Source organism: Nelumbo nucifera, chromosome 7, assembly GCF_055504915.1.
Source record: "Nelumbo nucifera cultivar China Antique chromosome 7, China Antique-T2T, whole genome shotgun sequence".
Lineage (NCBI taxonomy): Eukaryota > Viridiplantae > Streptophyta > Magnoliopsida > Proteales > Nelumbonaceae > Nelumbo > Nelumbo nucifera.
The window spans coordinates 23,306,974-23,329,630 of NC_142655.1; the positions used below are offsets into that span (position 1 = coordinate 23,306,974).

At 36.9% G+C, this 22,657-nt stretch overlaps 2 protein-coding genes across 3 annotated transcripts; one reads left to right on the top strand and one right to left on the bottom strand.

Moving 5' to 3' along the window:
- Window positions 1-1,263: 1,263 nt before the first annotated feature.
- LOC104593530 (uncharacterized) lies at window positions 1,264-17,770 on the top strand. 2 transcript variants are annotated; one of them, XM_010253422.3, is made up of 8 exons: window positions 1,264-1,788; window positions 1,920-1,972; window positions 4,908-4,967; window positions 5,092-5,169; window positions 6,390-6,519; window positions 6,696-6,748; window positions 11,834-12,022; window positions 17,161-17,770. In XM_010253422.3, the coding sequence occupies exons 1-8, from the start codon at window positions 1,413-1,415 to the stop codon at window positions 17,308-17,310; spliced, it is 1,089 nt and encodes a 362-aa protein (XP_010251724.1). In that variant the 5' UTR covers window positions 1,264-1,412; the 3' UTR covers window positions 17,311-17,770. The 2 variants fall into 2 exon arrangements, with proteins under 2 accessions (XP_010251724.1, XP_010251725.1); XM_010253423.3 differs by having other exon boundaries at window positions 11,964-12,022; window positions 17,161-17,381.
- Window positions 17,771-18,563: 793 nt separating this feature from the next.
- Window positions 18,564-22,356, bottom strand: MC9 (metacaspase 9). The gene is made up of 2 exons (XM_010253420.2): window positions 21,940-22,356; window positions 18,564-19,271 (listed from the first exon to the last, which is right to left on the bottom strand). Exons 1-2 carry the CDS (start codon window positions 22,340-22,342, stop codon window positions 18,658-18,660), a joined length of 1,017 nt encoding a protein of 338 aa, XP_010251722.2. The 5' UTR covers window positions 22,343-22,356; the 3' UTR covers window positions 18,564-18,657.
- Between the last annotated feature and the right edge of the window lie 301 nt (window positions 22,357-22,657).

The window sequence follows — 22,657 nt, forward strand, 5'->3', positions numbered from 1 at the left end:
TTGATGGTGAACCTATCATCACAAAGGTTGCCCCCTAAAAAAATTAATAGTCACAAAGTCACTAAATGCGGTTTGTTTACAAGCCTAGGATAACCCCCATGGGAGTTGTTTCTTAAGTTCCGAAAAGAAATTGAGGGCAATCGTGTTCGTCTCAATCCAGAGGCACTCTATTGCCCAAAAACACAGAAGCCGGTTCTCATTGCTGGAGGTTTTTCTTTTTTCGGCGACGATTACTAGTGACAAAAACAGATTTCTCACCGTCAGAGAGTTCTCACTAAAGAAAATTAGATTTTTTTCCTTTTTGGTCATTTAGGTTTTAAGAGAAAATAACAAGAAAAGAAAATAGAGAAAGTTTAGTGGGGTATTTTGATAATTTAATAGCTTCCGTATCAAGGGGTATTTGTTGCAATGTAAAAGTTCAAGAGGTCTTTGTTGCAAATTAAAGTACAAGAGGTCTTTGTCACTAATAGACCTATTCATGGGCTGGGTAGCCTGACGGTCCGGCCCTCGGACGGGCTTGAACATGATTTTTAGTCTGCGGGTTTGACCTCGGGCCTAAAAGCCCAACCCGGCCCGACTTTTTATAGTTTTTAAACCCTAAATCCCTAACTCGACTAACCCTTTCCCAGTTTCCCTCTTCTCATCGTTCTATTTCTCATTCTCACTCTCAGAGTCTACTGTTCTCACTCTCACCGGTGCCACTAGCGAACTAGGTCCTCTCTCTCTCTCCTTATCTTCCTCTCTCTCTCTTTGTCTCTGGTGGTGACCACTACTCTCTCCCATCTCATCCATGAAATGTTGAGAGCCTTTTGGAGTTAGCATCTTTGTTGGTTCACCAATATCAGAATCACGCCCAAGCTCCATAATTTCTCCTCCAATAAGACCATGAAGGCTGCACCGGCGAACTCAAGCACCGATGCCACCAAAAAATCAATCATTTTATTAGGTTGGGCTTTTTATGAGGGCCAAGCTCGGGCCCAAGTTGTAGGTCCATTGGTTGGGCTGGGCTCGAACTTAGGCCTGAAAAAATTTTATTAATAAAGAATAAAAGTCCGGCCTAACCCGGCCCATGAACAGGTCTAATCACTAACCCCATGCTACTTTGTAATTTACCCTTCTTATTATTTACGAGAGATATTCTCAATACACGGTAGAATGTGCCTATTAGGTCTCGTGAGGCGCCCTTTGTGATGAGCAGATCCCAATTCTACCATCACTGTCCATACATCTAGGCCCCATGAAGCCTCGTGAACGGTGATGACAATGGCAGTGCACCGTATGCCTGTATGGAAAGATTGTTCTAGTTCGGTTGGTGCATAGTGCAGATTGCATAGCTAATCTCACTCTTACATAACATGCCGAGGAGATAGGAACCAATGTATCTGTAGCAGAGGAAACAGAAAAAACAGAAAATGTCTGCACTAGGAATAGATACAATGCTTCTTTTGCCTTCATTGAAGCTCTTATACCCAGCTCCTCGTAAAGAACATGGCTTCTTGCCTCCTTGTTTCTCTTCTCCTAAACCTTCTTCTTCTTGCTCTTGTTCTTCTCTCAAGGCCGTATTTTCAGTTTCGTGCCGGAAAACCCAATACTTTAGACCGTCGTCCGTTTGTTTGGTCCGAAGAGTGAGAGCAAAGGCTTCCGAAGGACAGAGTTCGAGCCTAGAGGAGGAGAAGGAAGAGGCGGAAGAGCCGGAATTTCAAGTTGTTTCGGCTGTCAGAAGCAACTATAACGAAATTGTTATCGTTGACACCCCTGATTCCAGGGTTTTGCTCCTCGACTCTACTCGTAAACTCCCACTCTTTTCCTTTCGGTTCAGCTCAACTGTTCACCACTTCTTTGATGCTTCTTCACACACATATAGATATAATTAATTTACAGTTCCGCAAGTTCTAAATTAATTTTGCACCTTGCTGCAGACAACGTCCACAGCATTTTTAGAAAGGGACAAAAGTGGACTGGGTCATATTGGGTACTATTCTTCTTTTCATTTTATTTTATAATGAAAAAGTTACAAGTGAATGCAGTTCATATATGGTGTTAGTATTCACTATTTGTGAAATGATCTGTCATGAGGAGACAAGATGGTTTTTCTAGCATTGAACAATGCTACACAAATGAGAAGAGTTGAACCCTCCAGGACTGACCTCAATGGTTTTAACCAGGGGAAGTGATGCTTAGAATTTTCTATTTGGTTAACCTGAGATGCTGGACGTGGATGTTTGCCTAACAAGAATAGGAAAAAAATTGCTTAGAATTTTCTATTTGGTCAGGGCTTCAAATATCTTGTAGTCAGAAAGGAAAAAAAAATGCTTCTGTCCTAATATGATATTATCTGTCCTCCGGCTCTCTATTTTGTTGTCCTTGTAAGTAATATCTATTTTCAGAATGATCTATCAAGGTAGTCCGTATGGTAAGATGGAGTTTGGACAAGCTTCTAATCAACAATTCAACATATATTGATGGAGTTGCATCATCAAAATGAAAAAGAAAAAAAGGAAAAAAAAGAGACAGCACAAAAAAAAAGAGGAACATTTTATGATCAACTCTCTTTATCAGATGGACAAAATCACAGGGATCAGCTCCGTCACACAATGTTTCAGCTGTTTGGTTTCTGATGGTTTTGCATCCCATACAAAAAAAGTAGTAATAACAATAAAATAAAATAAAAGTATATCCTTAGCCCTAGTTGTTGAATTACTTCATCCCTGTCTAATCTGAAAGCAAATAACTAGATCCAGCTTACCTACCTTTTCCCATCTTGATTGGAGGGTATTGAGTGACTATGCATCAAAACCACAGATAGAAAGGAAATTAGATACTCAAATGAGTTAATGGAGCCTATCCTTGAGCACCTGTATTGGACCAGTAGGGAGCAATGACATTAAAGAAAGGATTAAACATCCCCTCTCATAAAAAGTACAAGTCAGAAATTAGACTGATAAAACATGAGTAGTTCTGAAGCAGACAATTTTGGGCAGACATGGGATGCCAGTGCCAAAAAATGTCTTACACTATTCTATGACTTAGGAGTTAGGAGTAATAAGGACTACTTCGGACAACTTATTAAAGAAAAATAACGTGCACACACATTTCTGTCCTGTTCTTAATGAGACAAACTACTAAATAGAGATTTCTTAATACAAACATAGATTAACTCAGATTTAAAAACACTCAAATTAGAATGAACTCTTGGTCTATTATCATGGTTTACAGTGTCTTAACATTCTATTAAGGATCTATAGAAAAAAAAAAAAAAAACTGATATCAGGTATAGAAGCATCACGCCCTAGAGGAGGTAAAGCTACAGTTATTTCAGCATCTAGTAACCCTAGATGAGTCATGTTCTGATCATTTGATGGCTGGCTTTACTACTAATTTTTTCACACAATTAATTGATTATTAGAAAAATAAATTAGAAGCACTTGCAAGGAAATAGTGGCTATTTTATTGTTGTTCTGCAATTATTTGACAACACAAAATAAAGTCATGATTGGAGGACTTTTATTGAAATCTAGGGGCCATTACTTGGTGTAATGGTAAAAATCTTGGGCTGTCAAGCATGAGAATGTGGGTTCAAGTCTGAGAGCAGCCACTTTATGCAAAAATAAATGCCAAAGGTTAGGACCATATCAGGTCCACCCTTGCCAAGACCCCAAATATCTGGGACCAACATTGGATAATGACCTCTTTATACCATTATTGACAGCTATAACATGATCATAGAAAATTAAGAGCATAGATAGATCCTTAAAACCTCAGTACCTTCATCTCTACACTTCTTTTTGTTTTCTGGGGAAACTGTAGATTATATTGACTGAAGTTATCCATATAATATGCTTGAACAACAAAATTGTTTCTTCAATATTCCTTGAAACCTATCTTGAGATCCCTGTATTTTCTTCCTTTTAGTAATTTTTTTTACTTGCTAATTTCTATAAAAAAACAAAATCTTAAGATTGATAATTTTCATATGTTACTGATAAAAAAATTCACTGTTACTTTTTTGTACATTAATTTATTTGCAATTAATATTTTTTTTGCTATTACTGATTAAAGCAAACAAAAATAATAATAATTTGCATACACATTATGAATTTAAGAAATGAGTTTTTTGGGTGATTGGTAGTTGATCAGAATTTATTGCTGGAATATAAAGAGTAGACATGCATGGGAAAGGTCGAAAGGATATCATTTCCTAGATGAGAAAAGAGAAAAAGAGAAAAAGAGAAAAAGAGAAAGCCAGCCCTATGCTGCTCTTCCATCACCATCATGCCCAAATCAATATGTTCCTCACTAAACAGAGGGATTTCATCCCCACTTCAATTCCTTTTTCATTCATTCCCCTTCGAAAAAAAATCAGTTTTTCTTCAAGTGAGTTATGCCTTTTTCAGGATAAAAAATGAGGAGATTGTCAGGTAATAAATTATCATATCTGGCTCATTAGCTATAAGAAACCCATTTCATGTGAAGGTAAATTAGTATTTACCGTATTTTATCATTGCATAACTTTTAGAAAACAAAGAGGGTGAGAAGAGAAATAATTGATTAAAGAGAGGCAAGGAGGTTAGTAGTTGGTATAATGAATGGAAAAATTAAGAAACAATCAAAGAGTACCATATCTGGCTTGATAGCTATAGGAAACTTGTCTCTTTTAACTTGTTATGTGTACCGGTGTTCTGATTTTTTATTAATAAAATTCTTATCTGTTTATTGTTTTATTTGTAATTTGTTTACTGATTCATTATTAATAATATTATCTGATTTACTAATAAAAAGGATCTATGTTCACTCTGCATGTGGTGTTCTGCTTACTGCTTTGCTCAGTTATATGGACTGTTTAGTTGAAGATACTGCAAATTAATCATCTCCTTTTCTAGCCTTTCTGAATCTAATTCTTTCTACAGGATGAGTTTGCAAGTCTGCCAGCTATTGTTCCACACGGTCCTATTGCAATCTTAGGTTTGGTAATTTGCTTGTTTTAAGTATTATTTGGTCCTTTTTCTAGTTAACTCTTTGACTTCTTTTAAATGCTAAGGAGTAAAGGTTGTCTTCTTGAGGATTTAATGTCATAAATTTATGGATGTTTAGGGTGGTGGAACTGCAGCCCATTTGATGCTTGAGTTGTGGCCTTCTTTGAAGCTTGAAGGATGGGAGATTGATGCAATTGTAAAGAAATAATTTATCTTTTATTCTATTTTTTTCTTATTCTTGGATCTGCAAAGTTAAGTTATTTCATTATACTTTCTATTTTATCAATCAAAGCACCTGGTCTCTGTAGATTTCATCTGTGCAAGTATTGAGGCTGTTTAAATAATGTTTCCAAGAAACTGGGGAGATGATTATTTTGCTTTAGTTTCTTATGGTAGATCATTTAGAGAAGAAGAGGAGCAAGAGAAAAGAACAAAAAAGAGAAAAGGTTTGAGAGGCAAAAAATGAGTGGCAGTGCCCACTCTTCAGGTTCCTGGGCCACCCTCAGGCCTAGAAATTTGAGGGCTGGGCCCGGGCCCAACACCTTAGGACCGGCTTGGGCCCAGTCCAGCCTGCAATGCATGCTATATGTCTACATATTTATTATATATTCTATATTATAATATATTGATAATATCATGATTGGAAATAATGTCTTGTCCAAATATTTTAATCTTTAAATTTATTCATTGATTTCAGACATAATTAAATGTCTTATCAACTTTTTTTCAGTTATGGTGGTTCAAATTTTTTAATATTTATATTTAATCACTTGGGTAAGACATTTAAAAATTTATAACAAAAAAAAATCAAAATCTGAAATAGAATCACACATTTAATATAGGCTTGGAATAACACCCGGCCTGGTCTGGCCCATGATAACCCCTATCTTAAATCATAAAAAGACAAGATATAATACTCCATAATCCTGTGTTTGCAAAATACACTTGCTTATATTTTTTACTTTAGTGATTTGAAGCTTTGGTCAAAAGTACTTGTGCCACATAAATGCAAGAAATAAAGCAAAATAAAATAAATTTCAGCTGAAAGATTCTTTCTTTGTTGATGCAACTAGTCCTATTATTTTTACTATGCATAAAAGCTTTCATCCAAAATTGGCACTAGGATGTTTTGTCACTGTATGAATTGAAGTACAGCCATGAGTGAAGTGCTGAGGTTAGATGGTATGATTTGTCTCTTTTCTTTACATACTGCACAAAATCTTTGGCCCATTTTTCTTTTTCTCAACATTTTGTATGTACATAGTACACAATGTAATTCTTATGGTTCATCATCATATGTGTTCCATTCAACCCTTTTAGTTATTATGTTTCTCGAGATTGAGTGTACAACTGCTTTTCATTCTTATGCAAGGATTTCTCCTTGATAAATTAATTGATTGGCCTGCTATAATGTAGTTGATTGATAAAGCAAGAGAATATCTTGGACTGTCTGATCTGGAGAAGTGTACTGAAGCCGGTGGTGTTCTCCATGTTCATGTTGGTGATGCCCTTTCTCCATTAGCTGTTGTTCCGGGAGGATTTGCTGGTAATGGTTCTGAATTCTAGCAACTTCTTAATTTTCTTAATTCTCTAACATGGTCATTTACCAAGTAACATAATTTTTACTTCCAAATATCATTTTTGTCATTGGTGTATATTGAGATGTCTTTTAATTGATCTGCACCTACTGTAATGGTATTTACTTTTGCTTGCATCATTCAGGCATTGTCGTGGACTTGTTTTCTGATGGAAAGGTTTTGCCACAGTTGCAAGAGGTATAACTAATATTTTTGTTCAAAACATGCTTGGGCAGTTAAATAAAATCATGTTTTACCTTTGATATCTCACTTAAATAAAATGTTAGAAATAAACTTATGGGTTAAATTCATAAAGGTTTTCCCAGATATTTAGGAATTGTATATTTTTTTCAAACATTCTAGAACTAGAATACTTGAACAATGTCCCTTTTACAATTGGAGATGACATCGTGATCTGTTCAGGGTTTTGGATTACCCCTTTGTTGTTTATCCTCTGTTCTTTTTGAACACTTTGTTGCTTATGCGATCAATATTTGGAATAATGCATCTTTTTAACATGGAATGGTTGAAGAAAATGACCTAAAGGGGGTTGGGTGTATATCCCAAGCAGGAAAAAGATAAATAGATGTAGGACATAGAAGGCTTCTTATTTATTGCCTTTTTCTCAACCATGTTAAACTTTTCCGATGTCAGCAAATGGAAGTTAATCTCTATTGCAAACTTAGGTCCTTTGTGGCCCCTTTCACCCCATATGTTTTTCCTTTATATTGTTGATAACGAGAACATCTACGACCTATTAATTTCCTGTATCTGTGCTTCTAGGATTTGAGAAGACTTTTTCTTTTTTCTTTTTTAAATTTGTTTGGAGTGAGATGGAGGCCTCCACAGAACATAACAACATTCTTTGATTCTTCATGGTTCTCTCATCTTATGGGGAAGATTATGTGGTGGTCCTTGAAAGTAGTGATTCTTTGGTTGATTTAGAAGGAAATGAATGTCAGGATCTTCTCTAATAAGAGAAAGAATGCAATCATTATTGATTTCATCACTGCTAAGAGTGGCTATTTGGTACACACCAAAGAGGAGTTTCATGACTTCTCCACTAATGACATTATGAGAGTTTCTCTATGGCTCCTCTATTGCTAGAGATATTCAACTTCATGTATGGCTCCCCTCTCCCATGGAGATATCAAATTAAACTTTGATGGCTGTTTGGTAGGTAACTTAGTTACATCAGGTATTAAAGGAGTTTTAAGGAGCCATGTGAAGGAGATCCTTAAATATTTTGGGTTTGTAGATTGTGATGGTTCCATTCAAGCCAAGGTTTTGCCTTTTCTATGAAGGCTTTGTCTTACTCTTACCTATTACTTTCACTTATCAAGAGCAAAGGTAGAGTCTAATTCTTAGACGATGGTCCTTGAGCTCTTATACATTGCACTGTAGAGGCTAGATCACTAGAAGCCAAAGGGAACATCCCCTTCTGCTGGTTCAGATCTCACTAGCTGGCACCCTAGCTAGAGAAGGGGCAGCTAGGAGTGAGTGGTATTAACAATCTACCTTACCAAAGTAGGGAGCTTTTTCTTCTTCTTGAATGTATTGGGGGACTGTAGAACCACAACCTTATGGGATTTGCTCCTCCTGGTTCTTTTGTATTTCGATTTTTTTGACTTTCCGCAATTTCTCTTTTCATTAAAACTTTCTTGTCACCATTATTGATAAAAAGAACCTTGGGTAATAAGAAAGTGGACTTCTACTGATGTAGTAGTTCTATCATGGTGAAAGTTAGACCTGTTCATGGGCTGGGTAGCTTGACGCATTGACGGGCTGGCCCGGTCTGACCTGACCCATTCTAAGTCAGTCTTGGACGTGAATTAAGGCCTGTGGGCTTGGGCTCAGGCCCAAAACACCAGGCCTAACTTTTTTTGGACCAGGCTTGGGCTTTCTCAAAAAATCCCAGCTTGAGTCTGGGCCTAACCTGATAATATACATTATTTTTGGGTTTTGAGGTCTTTTAGTATAAATAAATCAGTTTTTTATTGAGTAAAAAAGAAAAGTCTTTTTTTTCCAATTTTCTAGTTGGGATTTGGGCTCAGGCCCAGGCTTTGGGCTTTATATCAGGGCTTGACTTGGGCTCGGGCTCGGGCCTGAATGTGTACTGTTAATATATAGATAAAGCCCAGCCTGGCCCATGAACATGTCTAATGAAAGTTAGCTATGCTGAAAGGTTTGCCAATTGTGCACTGTTTATTAAGTGTAAAGGAAAATCCATTACTGTATTGATACTGAATATTGATGACATTGTAATAAGAGGGAGTCGTCCTATTAAACTCATTGATGAAAGCAATTTTTGGCCTTAGAGTTTGAAATCAAAGACCTTGGAACTCTTGGGGGACTTCCTTGGCATCAAAGACCTTGATTCTAATTGCAGCCTCGCAAGTGTCTGACCTCCAAGACTGGTCCACATGAAGCAGCAACAAACAGAAATTCTCCATGTAGATCATGATCTAGGAGAGAAAGACTTGGAGGAGGGTTGGGTGACTCTAAGATTGTTCTAGCAATTTATTTTAGGGTTAGGGTTTGGCAGATAATGTGATAATTTAATCCTAAGGCCGCCCCTTGCTTATCTTATATAGCTTGTGCTCCTTTTCTAATTAGGAGAGGATTTATCTAATAAATTCCCCTAATTATAATTAGGTCTTAATGTTAACAATTAGGTCCCTCCACTAAGACCCCTCTTAGTCAGCACACCCTCCTCCATACTTTGTTTTTATTTTGCCTCTTAATGTGTGTGGCCTAGGTTCAATGCCATTAGGCGGTGGCAAATGATGTAGAATTCTTTCAACATCCCAGATGGATCTCCTTTTAGCTTAATTGAACTAAAACTCTTTTAATTTTCCCTTGAATGTGAATAATTAACCATTATTCATAGGGGTTCCACAAACCATTAGTGACAATGAGCTGTATGTCATGGCTACCCTAACAGTTTGAACCTTTCCACCTCTAGTTACCATATACTCAAATCCTTCTGTCATACACTGTCCAGAGAGAGCAAAGGGTCATGAAGAATAAGTCAGACCCTACTGGCTCAATCATATGTTTCACTGAATTGATGATGACTCATATGGTGACACTTAGAACTCTTTCCATATACTATACTGCCTTGCCAAGGCATTCCTAAGCCTCACCAATTTCAGTCGCATAAGACATTCTCTCTCTCTCTCTCTCTCTCTCTCCTCATGGAGAGTGATAGATTCCTTGTTTTCACATGCCTCTATGCATAAAGCACTACAGCCGACATATGCATACTTAAATCCCTTGGTTAGGGCATAAGGATCTGCATTATCAAACTGTAATGCCTCATACATAAGATATCCATTATGCCTTAGGTCTGAGGATTATCTATATGATTGAGATGATAGGAACAACTATTGATTAACGATTCCATGAAACTGTTCTATTATGGGTCATGTTTAGTGAACCTGTTCTCTAACAGGCACCCACATATTTGCTTTAGTGTCTCTACACAAGTGACTTGGGATTCTTTACTAGGGGTGTCAACGGTGTTCGAAAATCTGATTTCGAATTTGAGATTCGACATAATCGAATTAAATTTGGTTAATTTGAATATCATAAACCGGTCGAATTCGGATATCCTATTCATACCTTTTAAGTAATCAAATCGAATTTGATTCACATATTTATATATAAAATATTTAAATATTGTATGTGATTTATATATATATAATATTTAATTATATAAATAATTTACATATTTATATACTTTATATAAATAATATATTTATTTTGTATGTTTAGTAATTACCTAAAATAATTAATCAGTCAAATTCAAATCAAATCAAATATTCAAATATTTAATTGAATTCGAATTCAAACATTAATTTTCAATATCCATCGAATATCGAATTTTCTAATTGGTTTTGAATTTGGATATTGTTTGATTTGATTTGAATTTGATCTGTTTACACCCCTATTCATTACCCCATAAGGCAAGCTAATATGTGCTAGTCTATCTAGACTATCAAAGCCTTCTTGATAGTCCTATGACTAGGAACTATTTTAGGATCTTTGTACCAAGAGAAATATATCTCAAATTTCTAACACACTTAGGAATATGTTTACTTGACAAAGAAGCTATGGACTATTCATGTAAACATAGGGTGGTAAGCATGAATGAAAAATGCCCAAAAGTAATTAAATGTAATATAAATAGTACAAGATTGCCCTTTACAGTGTCACATGATTATTGGTTTTAGGGAACACAACTAACAATTGTTAGTATATGCATGGTCATCAAATTCCTTGTCTAGAAGAAGTTGATAAGATTTTGAGATAATTGAAGTTCTCCCTAGGAAAAAAAGGCTATTATTTTCAAATTATGGTCATCCTTAGTATGGAAGCTTACATTAATGCAAATTGGGTAGGTTCATTGGATGATATAAGGCCCACCACTAGATACTTTACACTTGCCAAAGGTCTTCTTGTAACATGGAGAAAAAAGTCTATCACTGCTTGGTCTAGTCCCGAAACTTGGTCCAGAGTTATTACTTATGGTGTATCTAAGTAGCTTTAGTTGAGAACTCTTTTTGGAGAATTAGGTGTAGGGACTGAAACTCCTAAGAATCTATACTTTGAAAATAAGATAGCTATGAACGTTTTTTATATTAATGTTCAACCAAACTAAGCACATTGAAGTTGACAAGCATTTCATTAGAGAGAAAATACCTTCTTAAGATGTATTACCATTTTCTAAGACTGGAAATCAACCTTCTGATTTCTTAATTAAAGGGGTTGTAAAAGCCAAGCCAGACAAGTTTTTGAGCAAGTTGATTATAATTTACATCTATATTCAACTTGAGGAGTGTAGTTGGTACATAGTGGTATATAGACATAAAATAGAGGGAATTTTTGTAATTTAACTGTCCTTTTTACTTTCAATTTAAATATTGATGCATAGGGTCAATAGGCTGTTCTTTTTAGTTGATAAAATTTAAGGAATATTAGATCTTTTTTGTTGACATTGCAAAACCAACTTTAATTTATTAACTAAATATTTATATACAAAGATTTTCTCCTGCTTCTTATGCAAGAATACAAGGTTTTAGCACTCCATCTCTAGCATGTTAATAAGCTTGACATTGAATGTATTATCCTTGTTAAAAATGCTTGAGTAATATGGTGTTTAAGAGCACGATTCTCGTTTTTTAGCCCTTTTCTCTTGTTTCTAATCAGATCCTTTATGTATGTATTTGTTTCTGTAGTTTTCATATGATTTGTAATATTTTATTTCATCTTTTACAATAGGTTGAAACATGGTTGGAAATGAAAAATAAATTGCTACCTCATGGCCGCATAATGGTGAACTGTGCTGGGGTGCATTCTGATACATACAGTAATGGATATGGGATAACCTATCCAAATCTTTCATCAACAGGTAGTGCATGGGCAGAAAATTCTACTATCAAGGCACTGTACAAAGCATTTCCTGGGATGGTATGTCATTGGCTATCAAATTCCAATACCTATTCTTGTGTGATGCCTTTCTTCACCCTTTTGTAGAAAATATTGGGGTTGAAAGAAACAAGTTCTGCTGAGATCTCCCTGATATATGATCTTGCAACTTACTAATTCCTGAGAAAGCGAAATCAACATCTTTAATCTGTTATCAGCATGAAAAAAAGGACTTAAACCATTGAAATGGGAGACTAACCAAACTGGTTGTCCCCAACTTTTGAGTCTCCATGACATCTCAAGTCTTGCATTAGAACCATGGTTCTCACTCCATTAACTCCTTTTTTTACTTATTGGTTTGGTTCTCTTGATGGTTGTCAAAATCTTATCATTTATGATATTGATTCAATATTTGAATCATGAATCCCAAAGGGCTTTGGTTTGAATCTTACATCTCAATCCTTTTCTGAGAGTTCTTATGATTATTTTTTGAATCTTATGAGTCAATTCATAAATCTTGCAATTTATTTGATTTATGTCATTTGAATCAATTCAATTAGAATTTAGGGATTTCTTCAGCCTGGAGGACAACTTGCTGGTTTCAAGGGCTTTCTTTCTGGTAATGAAGGATAACTTGATCAAGGAGAATAGAAGTTTCAGGAGAAATAAAAATGGAGAATCAGATTTAATGATGTGGACAGTTCAGTGGTTGAGTCCACCAGAACTTCAATATATTTATATCACATTCAAATAAGATAAGTTACATTGTGTTTTGATTAGTTACAATGAGATAATGAATGATACATGTTATTTAACAACTGGAGAGAAAGAATAGGAGATAACCATGTGATGACAATGATAGAGATGTGATCACAGTGAGAGTTGTAACTGATTCATTCTCTAATGTGCCCCCTCAAGTGAAATGGTCTAGAATGGACCTGAAGCTTGGATTGAAGTTTAGTAAATCTTGAAGATGAAAAGGGCTTAGTGAGAACATCTGCAATTTGATCAGTTGAAGTAGTGTGTTGAACCTGGCGCTTCTGTTTGAAAATGAGACTATGTAGAAAATGAAAATAAACTTCTATGTGTTTTGTAAAGATAGATAGATAGACAAGGTGTGCTGCTGAATAAGTAGCGCTAATATTATCACACCATGCAATTGGTGGATAGGTAGAAGAAAACCCAAGATTTGTCAATAGTGATTGAATCCAAAGAAGCTCAGTAATAGATTAGCAAGGGTCCCGAATTCAGCCTCAATGATGGACCTAGAAATTGTAGGTTGCTTTTGGGAACTCCAAGCAATAAGATTAGTCCCCAAGAACACACAATAGCCTCCTGTAGAATGCAGGTAATCTGGGAACCCAGCCCAACCAGCATCAGAAAAGGCACTTAGTCGTCTGGAAGAAGATTTAAACTACATCCCCATATTAAGAGTGGACTTGAGATACCTTAGGATTCTCTTTACATCCATCCAATAGTCTATTATAGAAGCATGGGAAATTCCAGACTGTTGACAAAGTAAGAAATATCAAGTTGGGTGACTTACCATGCTCCAGTACTCGGTGGCATCTGAAAGAGGCTTGCCAACATGTTTTGAGAGTTGAGAAAACATTGCCATAGGTGTGGAGACAGGCTTCACTCCATCAAGTTTAGTTCACTGAAGAAGTTCGTGAATGTAATGCGGTTGAGAGAGAAGAAATCCAGCATCAGTAGAGAGCTTCAATGACTAGAAAATAATGTAGTTCCCTATATCTTTCAGTATAAAGGTATGGGGGAGACACTGAATCAATGAAGTAATGACAGAAGAACTTGTTCTTGTCACCAATATGTCATCGACATAAATTAACATGAAAATAGGAATGCTGTCCAATGTAGAATGAACAAGGAGGGATCTGCTGTAGAGCACCTGAAACCAGGCTCAGTTAACATGGAGCTTAGGCGTGAGAACCAGGTCCTAAGAGCCTGATGCATCCCATATAACACTACATAGCTTACAAACAAGGGTCGGACAAGAGGGATCTTCAAATCCCTTAGGTTGGTGAACATAGATGTCTTCATTTACATCACCATGCAAAAATGTATTGTTGATATCTCCCTTAGGTTGGTGACCATAGATGTCTTCATTTACATAACCATGCAAAAATGTGTTGTTGATATCCAACTGATGGGTCGCCCAACCATGAGAGACAGCCAATGCAATCATAGTTCTCATTGTAACTGGTTTAACAACTGGCTGAAAGTTTTTGAGAAATCAGTCCTGGCAACTTGATAAAATCCTTGAGTGACAAGGTTTGCCTTCTAACCCTCAATAAATCCATCATATTTTCTTTTAACCTTATTAACACCCATTTAATTCCAATTACATTCATTCTAGGATCATAAGGGGCAAGACTCTACGTACAATTCTTAATAAGAGCATTAAACTCATGAGACATGGTTTCATGCCAATGAAGACTCTGGGCTGCTTTAGAATAGCATGATGGCTCCACTTCATCAAAATTGATATCCACCAATAGAGCACCAGTTACGAGATACTTTGTCCCAAGATTTTTTTTTTTTTGGTAGAAAAGTCTCAAGATAAGGTTTCAATAGAGGGTACCAAGCACATCCAAATACCCTCAAGAAAGAATACTCTGGTGGCTTGAGAAAAAGTCTCATAGGGAGATAGTCCACCAAGAGCAAGGAGATGGCAGTCTATTAATCAAGAATGCGGCTGTCTATGCTGCATAAGCCTAGAAGGAGAAAGGGAGTGATGACGAGACTAGTAGAGATAGCATGGATTCAATATCTTGCCTGTGCCTGTGTTCCATAGAACCTTTTTGTTCATGGGTGTGTGGACAAGTCAGTCTGTTATTCCTTGAGAGCCCAAGTAGTGTGAGTGTGTGAAACTCACCACCACAATCTAATTGAAAACTCTTAATCTTCTTAGAAAATAACAATTCAACATGTTGTTTTAATCTCATGAAAGTATCAATTACTTCAGATTTCATTGCAATTGGATAAGTCCAAGAGAATTTAGAGTAATCATCAATAACTAGAACATAATAATAAAATCCGTTATTTTATAATACTGGGCTGGACCCCAAACATCAGAGTATGTCAAATCTAATGCTCTCAGAACATGAAGAAGAAGAGTGAAGATGTAATCTATGACTCTTCTCCATTTGACAAGCTTGACTCGTGACACCAGAAAATGGCAAACCAAATTTAGACACAACTTGCTTGACTACTATGAGAGCAGCATGACCAAGCCTTTGATGCCGCCCTGAGATGGTTGTAAGTTCACCAAGGAAATCCACAACTTCTTAATTGCTCTGAATTTGAGCACTATGAGGAAACAGATACAGGCCATATCTACTAGGTCCTTTTAGAAGAATTCTCCCCTTGTAATCCTTTAACATAAAGGAATCTCAATGAAATTCCAAAAATCAATCATTTTGGCTGACTATAGCAAGTTTTTGGTGATATGTGGGACATGATAAACATTTTTCAATTGAAAACCATGATGATTAGAATGTAAAATAGAAGAGCCAATGCTCTTTATAACCAAGCCTGCACTATTGCTGACATTCACTTCATCTGACCCTGAATAATCAACTCAAAACTGAAGATTATCAATATCAGGTGTAAAATGGTGAGTTGCCCCTGAATCAGGATATCAAGATGGATCAAAATCTGTACTTGTCCCACTGTGATAGGCTTCTGCATCATAGTTGGGTTTCTATTCACCCTGATATGCAAGATCATATCTCCTATGACACTTGAAGGGCTCAATGATCAGGTTTCTATAGACATGGCACAAAATAGAGGATTCCCTGTGTCACGTCCATCATTGGACCTTTGGTTCTGATTGGAATCAAAGGACTGACCTCTTCTCCTTCCAGTGACAACTACAATTGGTATTAGTATATCCACAACCACCATTGTTTTGTGGACTCCAGTTTTTAGCTTTGGGTTTATCACTAGTCAAGTTGGCTGCAGGAGTGCTATCGACTAGTTTGGCACGCTGTTCAAGCCATGCTTCGTGGCTGAGCAACTACCCAAGAATCTGAGCAACTATTTATATTCACAACCCAGTTTGGACAACAACATCATGAGGATGTCCTGTCATGCAAAAGCAGGCTTGTCCTTGCTATTTCAGTGCATTGGTTTTGGCATGTGAAGAAATGGAAAATGGGAAGATATCTGAAGTAAGGGAAGCTGGGGTAATTTTCAAATGGGTAAGGAGGTCAGCCAACTCTGTGGATGATGTTTTGGGAAAGCGGGGGGCCTTCAGGGAGAACATTTTTTGGGATGTATTGTAACTTTCTAACTTAATTGGGGTCAATACTCATTTTCTGAGTGGTTGACAACGTATGATTAATTACTATTTTTAATGAAAGTCACGTTTCCAATAAAAAAAGATATCTGAAGTAAAAGAGGGCTTCAAACAGAGGAAATGCAAGTTAAAGTAAAACGTCTTGAGCTTTGAAAAACACCACTAAACAATTTCTCTAGGTTTAAGATGTTGAAGTGGAAAACATCCAAAGAATGAAAAACCTGAAATTCACCCTTGGTTCAGGGAAGAGCACAAAAAGTACTCAGAATGACTGCAGTAAAGCTGAAATCCATCCTAAACTCTGGTTCTTTAACCATTCTAATGGCTCTGATAATCCATTAGTGCATTTTGACAATTTCTACTAACATAAAAAATACCCTAAACTGCCACAAAAAATTATGAAAGAAAAACTAAATTTTATCACTGAAGCAACTCTATAAATAAATTAAGATGATCATACTGATCTGTTAGATCCAAATTTGGGACATCAACTACTTGTAAGAACCCTAGTATGACATTGTAATTACCATCACAAATATGAAAAATGCAAGAATGCATCCATTTGTGGTGATAGTCAATACTCTTAAGGAACTGTTCAACCTAAAAGCTTAAGCTATTAGGTGAGGTCCCCGAATGGGTTTTTATTCTCTAATAAATACTGTTATACAGATCTTGGCTATTCATGCTCGAGCAATATATATGGTTGTGCCCATTTCTTAATAGTTTAGTATTTTAAAATTCATCTCTTACTGATATCAGTTCCACCCTTGTCCTGCATATGGCAATTCTTATTTGTATCATTGGTTTGGAGGTTGCCTTGAATATGATGAAAGCTAATGCCCTTAAATCTGATTTGTTACAGTTAAGCTGGAAGAGAATGGCAGAAGCAGAAGGTGAAAATTATCTTGCACTTACGGGACCTTTTCCAGACTTGGATGCATGGTCTTCTGCTGTCCCAGGCTCATTAAGTTTGAATGTGAAAAAATGGAGACCTTGTGGCATGCTTTCATGAAATTTGGTTAGCTGTCATGTTATTCATCTTCTTTGTCATGCAAATTTTTAAGATCTCATAGAAAATTTCAATTGGACTTGGTGCTTGCAGCGTCCCCTGACAAAGTTGGTGGAAAAAAATGAGAGAACCAAAACTAGAATTAGGTGAAACTCATAATAGGCTAGCTAGGGCCAAGCCCAACTATATTTATGCAGCTACTGATACTTGGATTCCATCTGCTACACCTCACCGAGCAATCTGAGTGGAGAATATGGGACAAGTAAATGGATTGCAGAGTTTATAGAACCACAACCAAGAACTAGAACATATAGGATGGACCTTGTAAGGAGATGGTTTGACTTGGAAAAAGCTTTTGCAAATCTAGCATTAATGTTGTAGACTTGTAGTAGGTAATTTAGGCATACAAATGCCTTGCTAATAACAATCCAAGATAAATGGAATGTTCTTTTTTTTTCATTTATTTTCAAGAACAAGTTTTTCATATTATAATGTTAAAAGATAAGTTTGCAAGGGTTGTAATCAAGGTTCAAAGTATCGAAATAAACTGGTAGGGTGTATCAGCCTGTATCGGTACTTTTTTATGTTTTATTTATTTTTTATGTTTAAGTCCTGGCTACCCTCTGAACCATGGTCTGATCCGATACAACCCCTGTAGGGGGGAAAAACTTTAGCTGTAGGGGTGTATCAGGAAGCCATCGACACAATACGTATTGGCCGATACGGGCCGATACGTGTTGATACTTTGAACCTTGGTTGTAAACTTCTAATATTTCTTTTTATCTTATTTATTAAAGAAGGCTTGTAATTCATATTAACAGTGTAAGAGAATTCAGTGTTGAGCATCCTTCTTTATGATCAATATTATTTATGGAAACTACGTTACTGCAACATGAAACAAAAAAATTGAACTAGTGATAAATTAGGTATCATTTTTAATGAGATTGGTAAGTATATTTTGTGAAAGGTGAACAAATGAAAAATAGACCATATGACGGTTTTTAACACGATTGATTACTTTTTGATTTACTGTGTACTTATTTTACCATAATTGGACTTGCTATTTATGCTTACACTCAACTATTATTTATTTATTTATTTTTAATTTATGATATGGATAGATGCACTTGTAACTTGTTGGCCAAAGCAAATGCTTTTTTTTTTCTTTTTTTTTGAGTTTTCAACTTTTCATTTTACTTTTTATTTTCCCCTTTTAGGGTGATTCAAAGAACATGATTAAATTGACTTCAATACAATTTGGTTGCCAAGACAGAAGAGCATCCTTTTATTGGATTTTATTTTACAGCAAAACAATCACACTTAAGCACTTTGACGTTTCAAATCACAATACTACAACATGCTTGTGAGTTGTGGTTCTTGTGGCTTTGAGTGCTCTGGTTGCCACAAAAAGGGTGCATCCGCATTCTCATCATTGCAGTACAGGCAAGGGTGCTGCTTGAAGTCTTGTTCCCTCAAAACAGCTCTCGCCATGGTCACCAGTTCTCTGTTACTAAGTTTGGTCTCGTGCTCCTTCAGCACCATCTGAACAGCGTTACTAAATGCTCCATACGCCTTGTCTCCGTCGTCAGTCGGATTCATGTCCGCAGATGTCTCGTTCGCCTGGCAGCCGCTAAGAAGAATGCCTGCATCTGGGTGCAAAGACCCTACCAGACTGCTCTGAAGCTTTTGCAAGCGGAACTTGATACTTGCATCGCCACCGAAGACTTGGCACAGGTGGGTCCCAATGTCTAGTGAGTTGATGCCGGTGAGTGAAGTCAGGTGTTGCAGGATTGAATCCAAAGGGATGATCTTGGGGCGGTGGGCTGGCGGTGCGCCGCTGGCAACAGAAGGCCCGATTTGCTCTTTCTCCTTGTCGATGAGGCCGCCGCTGTGGCAGGAGTCTGAGATGATGGTGAAGCTTGCTCCCTTCGGCAAGCGATTCACAAGGTGTCGGAAATCGACATCTGTTGAGGAGTTGCAGTCAGTCATGTTTGTTACGTTAGCTGCAGATTTCTGCAGAAGTTAGCTGCAGATCTCGGGTTGACCAGATACCTGGTCCTATATCCATATTTGGAGGATTTAGGTTATTAAAATGGCCCAAAGTCGATGCAGTTGGATATCAATGAATCATGTCCAGATCCAATCGGTATTTCCAGATTTTTTTGCTGGTTGTTAGGGAAATCAGTGGGTCGGATCAAGTGAAACCCACACTGACCCGACACTACCGGGTTTTGGGTTGAGGAAATCCATGCTGCGCTAAATGGTTGGTCCAGGTCGATATTTGCTCAGCATTTAGTTGGTTCATGTCGGGTTCGGGTTGATGGCGCTTCCAGTTTGGGTTGATTCAAACACATGCCAAATCCGACCATTGACATATCTAGTAGAATTCTAGGGTCTAAGTAGTCAATGACCTGACACAAGACTAGAATATTCATTTCAACCATCCTGGATCTGGGACTACTCGCCAGATCTGGCCGGGCCCAAAACATTTTGATTTTGGACCTGGGCCCAGATTTAGATGGATCAGTTCCAACTTCAAACCCAACCCGTTACATGCCCTACTCTTCCGCTCTTCCCTAATAGCCACAGTGAATGGTACTAATTAGTAATGTACCCTTGTTCCTTTATCAACTTTGACAGTCTTCAATCTGACCCGCTTAACCCGACTCGTTAAGTTTGCATAAAAATATATATGTAGGGGCGTTCATTATGGTGACCAAAAGACTATATTTGTTATTGTTGTTTGGGCTTTCAATTGGATTAAACCCAATAGAATAGTCCGAATCATATTACAAACTGCACCAGATTAAGAATGGTAACGGGGAGCCTCTCTCCATCCTGTTCCCACGAAAATCCCCGTTCCTGTTCTTGTCCCCACTAACGGGGATAAGGTTATCCCCATCTCAGTTTCTATGGGGATCCCCATTTTCTGTGATTTTTTATAATGTTAGTTATTTTGTTTTTGTTTTATATTTTATTTTAAAAAAATAAAAATAAAATAAGTAAAATTTACAATCCTATTAGAATGTATTTAAATATATTCAATCATATTTTTAAAAATATTAATATATAGAAATATATGTAGTTATATATGCATATAACCTATGTATATATAATATTATTAGTGGGGATCCCACGGGGTGGGGAGTGCTCTCTCCATCCCTGCTAATGGAGATGAAAATTTTTCATTCCTGTTCCCGCATGAAAGAGGAGGGGGAAAAATGAGAAAAATTGCCATTTCTGCACCAGATCGTAATAAAATGCTTTGATTTTATTTTCATATAAAAAATGTGTGATCTAATCCAATAAATTATCAGATCGTATTTTACTGGTTCGGTATGATATCTTTAAGACCGTACCCAACCAGACGTGAACACCCCTAAATATATGTGCATGTTTGAATCCAAAGGCACCGACTGCTCTGTGAACCGATTCGCACTCGAGGTTCTGCCAAGTGCCAACCTGCTTTGCTTTTCCATGATCCTTTTTTCTAACCCAAACCCATTTCAAATTTGGGTCTGACATTTTCCCATTTGGATTAACTCAAACATAACCTAATCCACAAGACTCATTTTCCACTCCACACCACCTCCATAACTTGCCACGTGTGCTTATAAAAATTGATTATTTCAGTTGGATTGTGCTTCAAGAAACGTTTGACGTGCAAGCAAGGCTGTATGTGTAATGGTGTGTATAGTGTATATACATAAAAGCCTGAAAATTAGTTTCAAGATCGCGTCGCAATCTGCAGTTCTGTTGCCTTCATTATCAATTCTTTATGACCTATAAACCCGGTTTGGATGGACCATGCAGTGTGGATGAACCAGTAAGTTGGCTTGGGTTTACTTGTGAGTTCCAAAAGCAAATCAGAACTATTTTCTTTGAAAACAAATTGATTCTTAGAAAAAACATGTTCTTGATTGTATATATCTTTTTTGTTTCCGAAAACAAAAATGTATAATTAAATTTCATACATGTTGCAATCTGGTTATTCATCATGTTTCATAAATAATATAGCATAAAAAATCCATACTACAGATTTCCTTTTTGTTTCAAAAACCGTTAATGATTTTCAAAATATGAATTGTCTTTTGAAACAAAACCAAATTAATTTTTGCTTTTCAAATCAAAAGCACAGTTCAAAAACATGTTTTTGTTTTTCTGCTGATGGAACAATTTCAATAACAAATGAAAGCAAAAAAACATTCACTTTGTAGAATATCCCTTAATCAGGTTCAATGCTTGTTACGTTTCTGCTCAGACTCATTAGTTGAAAAATGAGATTTAGGCCAAAATGATTCTATTTTGAAATCAGATATTTTAGCTTCTCAGAACGACTTTTAAGCCCCCCTCCCCCCACAAAAAACACACACAAAAAAAAATGTTCTAACAATTTTATAGATCCAAACTTAAAAATGATTCTTAGGATCATCAATTCAAACCCATTGACCCGGGGCTGAAGCCAATGACCCGGAGACCTGAACAGCTGAGCTGAGTGAGGTCTCTCAGGTGTTGGATGGTTTTGATTGTTTCACCGAATGAACCATCTGGTTGAACCGTTCTGGGTGGATTTTAAAACACTGTATATGACAGAAAGGGAATAAAGATACAGTGGAAGAAATTGCTGCTTACCAGTGATGAGATTGAAGTCACAGGGAACAATGGCTTCATCATGCCTGAATCCATGGCCGGGCCTCGCCGATGGAATCCGTGTCCCGTGCCCGCTGTAATGGAAGAACAGAACGTCCCCGGCCTCGGCTTGATCGATCATCCGGTTAAGAGCACTCCTGATGTTAGCACCCGTGGGCATGACTAATGAACTGGGTGCATCGGTCAGTAGCACGATGTCGCTCGGGTCAAACCCGAAACGGTTCACAAGCGCATCTCGCATGGCATGCACGTCGTTTATGCATCCATGCAACTCGTTTGGGGTGTTGGGATAGTTGCATCCAACCAGAGTAGCCAACCTCTTGTTCCCCATCTTCATTGACTTCATTCTCACAAAATATATGAAATCCCCAATTCCCCTTTTCATTTAATGTATAACCTCAAGAGGCTGAGTGCTTATATACACAGATTATACCACTTGTGAAATTTCAGATGTACCCATCACTCGGTGACCGTGACGTACAAGCAAGTTGGAGCTTTTCCAAAGAAAAGGGGAACTAAGAAAGGAAAGGGGTGCAACTTGAATTGGATTGAACTGGAAATTTGTTAAGTTTTTAAATGGGCCCAAATTCTAACCCGACTCCGATGTAGTTGAAATTCATGAAATCAAGTAATCACATTTGGAGTTAATTTATGTTAATAAAGGGTGCAAATGGATTTGATTTGATTCGATTTGTTTAAG